Genomic DNA, 9,367 nt, shown 5'->3' with positions numbered 1-9,367 from the left:
GAGAAGTGTTTCTATACGATGTTATAGTTTGACCATCAGTGACGGTAGATCACAGACAGTATGAAAATGGAAATATCCCTAAAACAATTTCTACAATTTATCTTTATTTACAATCACACAACACAGACATTAGGAACCAGTTCAGGTTCAGTGTCTCTGTTTCAACACCAGAGGTCTCAGGTGTGCAGAAAATCTGTTCAACTGAGGTTAGAATTCATGTCATACAACACAGCAAAAGAGGGAGAGTGCACTTATGCCATAAAGGTGACAGCCACTCAACAGTGCCCTTGTAAATCCCAGTCCTTCTAAAATGTCAGCAATGTTGATAAACCCACTCTGGTTTATGTTTATGTATGTATGTATGTAATACAAATCCAGAAACATATCAGGCGTGTTTTTATGTTTAAACATCGTGTAATAAAGAAAATAGTGTCAAGTAACCAAGTAAATTTACACAAATAATGTACTTAAGATATTTGTAACCTACTTTACTCAAGTATGTCCATGTTAGATGGCTTTATATTTCTACTCTACAGCTGAGAGATAAATATTGTAAATTTTACTCCACCACATTTATATGACATCTTAAATTACTTTGAAGATCATTAATTCAAACTCTAACCAACAAATAAATCATGAAATATTATCATAGATTACAGATTACCCATGAATATAACGTATCAATTAGTTACAATTGGCTCCACCTTTATCGACTGCAACATTAAAGTAATGCATACACATCAATAATTACTATTGAATATAAAATATAGGTATCACTTAAAGTATTTATCATGTATATTCAGTATATAAACGTGTTTATTATGCACTATAAGAAGATTGTAAAGAGTTTATTAATGTACATCATATTTCAACATTTCTAATCTCTCCCTCAGAGATATATTTATATTATCAAAGTGTACTTTACTATTTTGTTAATCATTATTTGTTTATACAGCAGCTTCCGCCTACAGGAGGAGTTGTAATTGTCAATAAATACACAAATAAACATGAGAATCCTCCACCTGCACAGAGAAAACACCGCATTCGGGCGTGTGATGCTCTGATCACACCCATGACTCATCCGGCTAATTGACTGTAAAGACCTTTGACGTAAATTAATCAAATCTCGCGAGACTTCCACTCGGCGTCGGCCATGGTCGGGGTCATATAAGCGCGAGCACGTCCTCGTCCTTTTCGTTCGTCCTCAGTGCAGGATAACGAAGCAACATCACCTTCAGCTCCTCTCTGCGAGTCATTTTTATCAGTGTCACATAAGATTAGCTCCGCTGCTGTTACTCTGACCACTACACCGCTGATAAAGAGGACTGCGTCCTAACGTGTGAAGTTTTATCAGAGGTAAGTTCTGCCTCATCTCCACCTCTGGTTGTAGCCTCTAAGCTAACGTTAGCAGCCTAGCTAATGTGAAGCCCGATCAACCGGCAAGAATCACGAGCAGCCGGGCAAGGACTCAGACATTAAGGACTCCCAAAACGCTTCAACTGTAACATATTACGTTATTAATAATGTTAATTAACAGTAAAGACAGACAAGTCGTGACTCCTGCTCTCTTAATGTGTAATAACCGTGAAACGCGTTCACAGTTAGTGTCAGCTCAGCCGGCTTATAAGCACGGGCAGACGATTAGATGTTGCTAATACCGGCGATCTTAGTGCAACAATCGCTGCTGGGTTGCTTCACTGTCCCTTGTTCAGGCTGTGGGTAAAATTACATGGATTATTATAAGGATACTGGAATATTTCAGTCAGGTCACATAATCTGTCCGGGTACAGTTTTCAGTGTAACACCAGTGGAAGTTCATGTGTTGACTTATTAAAAAAAAAAACACTTGATTAATATTATCATCACTTTACGTTGTGTAGGTGTCTTATTTACGCTTATATTAACCAAGAAAAATAGCTACACTTGTGTCTACGCGTTTTTTCTCTCTCTCTTTTTTTTTTATTGACTCTCGCCCCTTTTCCAAGAACTTGAGAGGAGGGGAAATATGGGAGTGATTACTTTGTAGTGGAATGTGTGTGGACCTGGCTCTAGCTGGGGGAAGGGTATGGCAGGAATAGACGTCAGCGATGTAAATGTCGGTTTTACGCAACGAAACTTTATTTGTAAACATTATTATTACAGCGTCACGAGCAGACACCTGTTGCAATAAACGCAACAGTTCATGGAGTCAGAGAAATAACCTGTGAAGTAATGTTTTCCTTTGGAAAGGACACACACACACTTAGAGATCTATTATTGACCCTGAAAATAGCAGTTTGACAAGATGTTCTTAATTTAAGGTCCACATACGGGAAGTTTTCCAGGCTTTTCAGCCACATATCAAGGTCTACGCTGTGGAAGACACCAAGCAAACTTTAATCACCTATAAAAATGTCCAGGAAGTGCGCTGTGTGGGTTTTTTCTGTTTCTTTAGATAATCTTTGTCTGGTTTACGTATGAATACAGTGGATAGTTGCTCCAGAAATGCCTTCGAGGTTTCACTAACGTCTCTTACTTGTGTAAAAATGACAGTTACAATCCACACACACATCAGTTTCATTCCTTGTACAGAAAGAAAAGACTACTTAAATGTTTGTATTCCTGTCATTGTGTTACTGTGTAAATAATGCTGAAACCTTTTGCCTTTTGGGTGAATTGATTACATTCCAAGTGGAAAGGAAAAAACCCATGTCCTTTGTGGTTTTGGGTGCACTGTGCCTTTAAGTTTCCAGCCTGAAAAGCAGGTTTTTGTAGCACATGAGGAGAAATACCTGAAGTGTTCACAGCACATTTCAGTGAAGCTCTGACTGTCTCCTTTAGATCTCTGGACAATCATCGCCTCGACTGCCAACTATGGACTTGATCGTACGTCGCTGTCCCTTCCTGGCTCGTGTGCCTCAGGCCTTCCTGCAGCAGTCCAAAAAATCTCTGGTAGTGTACGCCCAGCAGTGCCCTATCATGATGGAGCTGGCCTCGAAACCCATGGCCCCGTCGATGGCACGGGCCCTCTGCTCATCCTCCTCCCACCACAGGACTGAGGACACCGCGTCTGCTGCTGAAGGTGAGGTTGATGAGGAAGGAGAGGAAAGTTTTTTAACCTGAATATTCAAATTTACACTGAAGATACATTATATGAAGTGAAATATCTGAGATAGTTTACAGGATCTAAAATTCCCTTTGTCCACGTGCAGGGCCCAAGCAAAAAGTGGAGCCTAAGCTGCCTGCTGGTCACCCTATGCCACCCTCAGGCCAGGCAGTTGCCTCCAAATGCCCTTTCCTGGCTGCTGAGATGGGTCAGAAGCACAGCAGTGTGGTCCGTCAGGTCGGCATGGAGTTTCAGGAGGATGTTCAGGAAGTCCGCACTGTCCAGAAAGGTAAGAAGTTGTGTAGAAAGTGATCAGACTGTGCTGTTTTTGTCTGTTATCTTGTACAGAGTTTAATCATATTTTTCTTTTTCCCTCCCATGATCTTTTCAGAAGTCTCCCCTGCCCAGCTGAAGAAGCCGTCCTCGGCCAGCACCACTGAGGGAAGTGGAGGGGAGCCGGCAAATCTAATGAAGACCCTCCTGAAACAGAGACCTAAAATGGTCTCTCACCTGCTGCAGGACAACTTGCCAGGCAGCAGTAAGTTTTATTTTGGTGTTTTGACAAGTGTCAGTCTGTTTCTGAATAACATGAACTGAGACTTTCATCATGTTAGAAATTGCTTCACCCATCAAAATGCAACCAGTGTTGAGCCATATTAAGCAAGCCCCATCTTCCTCTTCTCACAGTGTCTCGCTTTCATTACGATGACTTCTTCGAGAAGAAGATCGAAGAGAAGAAAAGTGACCACACCTACCGCGTGTTTAAGACTGTGAATCGTCTGGCCAACGAGTTCCCCATGGCCGACGACTTCACAGGCTCTCTAGAGGAGAAGAGGGAGGTGTCCGTGTGGTGCAGCAACGACTACCTGGGCATGAGTCGACACCCTCGCGTCGTGCAGTCCATCATGTGAGTGTTGGAGGGGGTTGTTTGTGTGTTGTGTTGGAGCTCAGTCCCTCGGGTTCAGGTGTGGGACAAATATTTTTCTTGCGTGTTCACTTTCTCCTATTGTTTCGTACCTTTTGTCCCACTGAGAGTCCAGAGTTCAGACAGAAACTGAGAAGATGTGATAAAGCTCTTGACAATTGTCTACAATCTGACACCCAGTGTGTTGTGTGGGTGTGTGGGTCATAGTTTACACCTAAACCTCCTGGGCTCCAGTGGAGGTGTTTTTCCTCCTTTCCTCTCAGCTTGTTTGAGCTTGCTTGCTCCCTGTGCAGCAGTAACACCTTCAATCAAGGTGTCAGTTACTGCTCAGCAGCTCTGCTGCTTAATTATTAAAATGTTTCCATTTATTACAGCCTCGCCCTTTCCTAGACTTACATCTAGCATTCAGCAGCTCAGAAAAACAAAACAAGATAAAACAATTTCTTGTTGTCTGTTTCCAGGGATACTTTACGAAAGCATGGGTCGGGGGCGGGAGGCACCAGGAACATTTCTGGGACCAGTAAATTCCACGTGGAACTGGAACAAGAACTGGCTGACCTCCACAAGAAGGACGCTGCACTGCTCTTCACCTCCTGCTTCGTGGCCAATGACTCCACCCTCTTCACCCTCGCCAAGATGCTGCCTGGTAAACCAAAGACTCCTGGACATTTACTGTGCAGTAAATCTCACACGAATGAATGAATCACTTTGTTGCAGTTTTTTTCTCCTCATTCTCAGCTGCTCCTCTCTGCTCTGTTTTAGGTTGTGAGATCTACTCTGACGCAGGCAACCACGCCTCGATGATCCAGGGAATCAGGAACAGCGGCGCTAAGAAATTCATTTTCCGCCACAATGACGTGGCTCATCTCAGAGAGCTGCTGCAGAAGGGAGACCCCAGCAAACCCAAGATCGTGGCCTTTGAGACCGTCCACTCCATGGATGGTTAGTTTGGGATGGTCGCTCAGCCATTTTCTAAGTAAAACCTGTTTGTCAGCAACTGTTATCATCAACTCTTATCATAACTGTGGATCTTCCTGTAACACAGGCGCCGTGTGTCCGCTGGAGGAGATGTGTGACGTGGCCCATGAGTTCGGCGCCATCACCTTCGTAGACGAGGTCCACGCCGTCGGCCTGTACGGTGCCAGAGGAGGCGGAATCGGAGACAGGGACGGTGTCATGCACAAGATGGATATCATCTCAGGGACACTAGGTCAGCATATATTCTCTACTCTGATCTTACACGAAGCTTTTTCTCTTTCAGTCCAGACTAAAGCATCTTTCCATTTATAATTGAATGTGCTCTTTATATTTGTGTTTGTATCAATCAAAGCTGCTCTCTGTGGAATCTTGTGGTTTGTCCTGAATAATCAGGATCAGGCCTCAGCTGCGTCACTCAATATGCCAGAGGGCTTAAAGAAGCTGGAGCAGCTCTGTTGTTGCTAGGCGACTGTGGGCTCTTGTTGCGCTCTTATTGAATTACTCTCTGTGTGTCGCTGTCAAGCCGAAGCGACAATTATTTCTAACTGAGAGCCCTCCAGCTCCTGTGCTCCTGCAGCTGCCATTTCAAGAAGATCTAGTCTGTGAGAATAGAGTGGGTGGAAGTGTGTTAGTGTTTTTTTTTAAACAAGAATCTAAGGGCGATGTCTGACAGAATGAAATGGAAGGATAACCACCTGTGTGTCGTGTCGTCATCCAGGCAAGGCCTTCGGCTGTGTGGGCGGCTACATCGCGAGCACGTCCGCCCTGGTGGACACGGTGCGCTCCTACGCCGCCGGTTTCATCTTCACCACCTCCCTGCCGCCGATGCTGTTAGCCGGAGCCAAGCAGTCCATCCAGGTGCTTAAAGGAGAGGAGGGCCGCTCGCTGAGACGCAAACACCAGCGAAACGTCAAGCTGCTCCGACAGATGCTGATGGACTCCGGGCTGCCTGTGGTGCACTGCCCCAGCCACATCATCCCAGTCCGGGTAATTTATGACAACGTGCAGTTAAAAACATACAGAGAAGTCCTTAGTCTGCCTCCAGCCTAATCATCCTGGGTGTGTGTTATTATTTTTAGGTGTCAAACGCAGAGAAAAACACAGAGGTGTGTGACATCATGATGAGTCGCCACAACATCTACGTGCAGGCCATCAACTATCCCACCGTTGCCAGGGGCGAGGAGCTGCTGCGTATCGCCCCAACGCCTCACCACACCCCTGAGATGATGAAATACTTTGTCGGTAAGTTGATGTCCTCACGGCAGCTGCACCTGACTGTAGCTTTATCCCTTTAATAACAGCCAAACTGACCTCCCCCTCCTCTGTTCTCCCCCTCCTCAGAGAGGCTCGTTCACACCTGGAAGGAGGTCGGCCTGGAGCTGAAGCCGCACTCGTCAGCAGAGTGCACGTTCTGCCAGCAGCCGCTGCACTTTGAGCTGATGAGCGAACGAGAAAAGTCTTACTTCAGTGGCCTCAGCCACCCAATCTCAGCCTGCGCATAACACTACTCACCACTGCTGGCTCGAAACACCCATTCCTCTGTCACTGTCATAGAATGTATTAATTATCTTTGATAAGTCCTACACATGTTATTTAAAATATTCTATGTTCAGATGTTATATATGCTCCAAATAAAATATTAGAAAGAAAGTACGGCTGTTTTCATCTTGTATTTTTTCTTGAGTTTTAAAAAACAAATGATAATGTTGCAGCTTTGATAAAGAATCGTGAATAAAACGATTATTCTCTGCACACCAGGTGAAGGTTTACATTGTCTGAACTGGGTTAAAGATGCTGTGATAAGTCACTACGCCTCTGATGCTGAGGGGTCGACTGATTGTTGAATAATTTTCTCAAGGCTACAGAAATGGGTCACAACACTCGGTCTGGTCCAGCAGATAAAAAAGGCTGAATCTTTGTGTAGCAGTGATGGTGGTGTTAGTAACCTAATTATCCTGATCCACTGGCCTACTTGTGTTTGTAGGGCACTGAGAAAGATTGTCTGACAGTGATAAACACCTGGAGGAGACAATAGCATCACAGCAATTTAGCCATTCAGTTTTCTGATACACATTCAGGTGTTCTAATGTACGTGGTGTTATATTTTAACACGATTTATTCTCCAAAAAACCTACTGAAACACATTAATCCAGGACAGACCGGGGGTTGTGGAGTTACACAATAAACTTCCACACACATAGAATAATTCCTCCTCATGAAATGCAGCAGATTGCTCACTGTGCTGTTTTATCAGGTGAAATCTTACGCTGATTACGTGTCTTAGAAGAAGGGCCGACTAACCCACTGTCCTGTAAATTCAGATGGAGATGACATAAAGGTAGCTATGGCGCTCGAGGTGACCCAGATCCACAAAACAGAAAGAGGTCACGGTGGTCACAACCATGCAAGCACACATCCTCGAGATCCAGATCAGAATCAGAGTGGATCACAGACAGCTCCATGTACGCAGACAGAACTGTTCAGATCAATAAATGTCTTAAACCTCTCTCTGAAGTGAGATATATTTTTAGTCGTCACACAGAAATGATGTTGCCACTGTTTTATGTAAATGAGGATACTTCCACTTTTGAGTTGACGCTTCACTAAACTCTGCAGCTGCCAGTAACATCACAACAGGTTTATGGGAAGTTCTATCATGGCACAAGTACAACAAAGCCTCGGTTGCACATTGGATTCATTTATATATGGGATGTTTAAGTGGTGGCAATGACACATTTAGAGAAAAATGTGCGTCATATCAGTGAAACTGACTTGTGGGTTTTCATGCATCACAGCCTTCAAAATGAAATGTGATGTGAAGCCAGACGTCTGTAATGTTCTAACTATCAGAGGAGGCTGTTAAATAAAGTGGGTATCAGAGTTTTGCTGTAACCTCATTCTGTGGTGAAAGATGTTTCACTGTCTGCTTGAGACACCGAGTGGTGCAATAAACAGTTTGTTTAGAGGAGAGAGGTTGTTCTCAGTCAGGTTTTCTGTCTGTGAGAGTTTAAATATACATTCTGGTTCACTACATGGAATCTTTGACTCATAATCAGAAAACAGAAAATGTAAACAAATACAAAATCATTCAGATTATCCAACTGGAAACTTGCAAATGTACTTTGCAGGTGCATGAACCAACAACAACAACAACAACGCACTGAAAGTTAATTTAGGTCAAATCTTCTGTGTGGCTCCATGATTAAATTCTCATTGTCTCCTTGTTAAATGTCTCAGTGCTGGCAGATTCTACTGTTTGCCTCAGGACCTGTGTATAATCACATTACATGTTGTAAGGACACAAACACAGCAACCAAGAAAGCTCAGCTCTGTCAGAACCTGAGGAGACAACACGTTTACTCACTCCTTCAACAGTGATGCAGTGCTTTGGAACTTGTATTAAAATGATGAATATGGATCAATGCAGTGAGAGTTATGGGAGTGTGAACGGCAGAGCGGCTAACACAGTATCTCTGGTTAATTGACTCCTGAGCTATTTTTATAGCCTCAACTATGTGACTCACATCACTCCCCCTACACACACACACACATATATATAGATACACTAAAATAAACTCACGTGTACAAATGCCTGCACGTCAAGATTCAACAGTTTTAACCATAACAAACAGTGTATCTGAAGTAGTGTCATTGCTGTTCTTCTTCTGAACCTTCTTTTGTCTTTTTCTTTTGTCTGTTTTCATGATATATTGTTTTTATTTGCTGCAGCAAAGACACTGAAGAAAACGATGCTCACTTATTTGGTTTTCTGGGAACATGTCGGTCCAAAGTCTCCTTCAGGAAGTTGAACCGGGTCTGGTGAAAACCACAGCTCACGATGATTCCTCACCTGTATGGAACCACCTGCAGCTGTTGTGTTTATTCGCTCATTTCTTCATGTTTTTCCTTTAATTTGTGTTTGTCCACAAACAGAATGCACATCTGTTATTTTCCCACAGTGTAGTATCACCAACCTTCCAGCTGACCCTGGGTGTTACAGTGCTCAACCCATGACTAACACCTCAGTCATCCGGGTCTCTGTTTGTTGTCAGTGATTTAATTGACCTGTAACGTTAAAACGTCTTTGTCACTGTTGTGTGTGTGTGTGTGTGTGTGTGTTTGGTTGGACTCATTAAACCGACGAACACTTTTGTGCTTTTGTGAGGTTTGTTGTCCTCTGACCACCACCAGCTCTCTGCATGTGCTTCAGCCTTTATCCACCCATTTCCATGACGACTGATTCCAGACTCTCAGGGTCCAGACAGAAAGCAGGGAGCAGTGAAACTTACAGCAGGCCCACAGCAGAGGAGACTCATACTTCTAACTCCCAGTGGTTCAGCTTAGCTGCCTGGTAACAGACGCCACAGTGGGAAACCAAA

General features: G+C 43.7%; 1 protein-coding gene across 1 annotated transcript; it reads left to right on the top strand.

Annotated features, from left to right (window-relative positions):
• Positions 1–1,172: 1,172 nt before the first annotated feature.
• alas1 (aminolevulinate, delta-, synthase 1) lies at positions 1,173–6,641 on the top strand. The gene is made up of 11 exons (XM_018688177.2): positions 1,173–1,356; positions 2,821–3,061; positions 3,192–3,374; positions 3,477–3,623; positions 3,773–3,992; positions 4,472–4,656; positions 4,773–4,952; positions 5,056–5,220; positions 5,707–5,975; positions 6,068–6,230; positions 6,330–6,641. Exons 2-11 carry the CDS (start codon positions 2,854–2,856, stop codon positions 6,488–6,490), a joined length of 1,881 nt encoding a protein of 626 aa, XP_018543693.1. The 5' UTR covers positions 1,173–1,356; positions 2,821–2,853; the 3' UTR covers positions 6,491–6,641.
• The last annotated feature ends 2,726 nt before the right edge of the window (positions 6,642–9,367 follow it).

This window comes from Lates calcarifer, linkage group LG12 (assembly GCF_001640805.2).
Source record: "Lates calcarifer isolate ASB-BC8 linkage group LG12, TLL_Latcal_v3, whole genome shotgun sequence".
Lineage (NCBI taxonomy): Eukaryota > Metazoa > Chordata > Actinopteri > Centropomidae > Lates > Lates calcarifer.
Note: the sequence above shows the minus strand (reverse complement) of the source record. Positions and strands in the feature narration are given on the sequence as shown.

Coding starts and splice junctions, on each gene's coding strand:
- alas1 (XM_018688177.2), top strand. CDS start 2,854: ATGGACTTGATCGTACGTCGCTGTCCCTTCCTGGCTCGTGTGCCTCAG. Junction 3,062..3,191: donor CACCGCGTCTGCTGCTGAAG/GTGAGGTTGATG, acceptor GTCCACGTGCAG/GGCCCAAGCAAAAAGTGGAG. Junction 3,993..4,471: donor CGCGTCGTGCAGTCCATCAT/GTGAGTGTTGGA, acceptor GTCTGTTTCCAG/GGATACTTTACGAAAGCATG.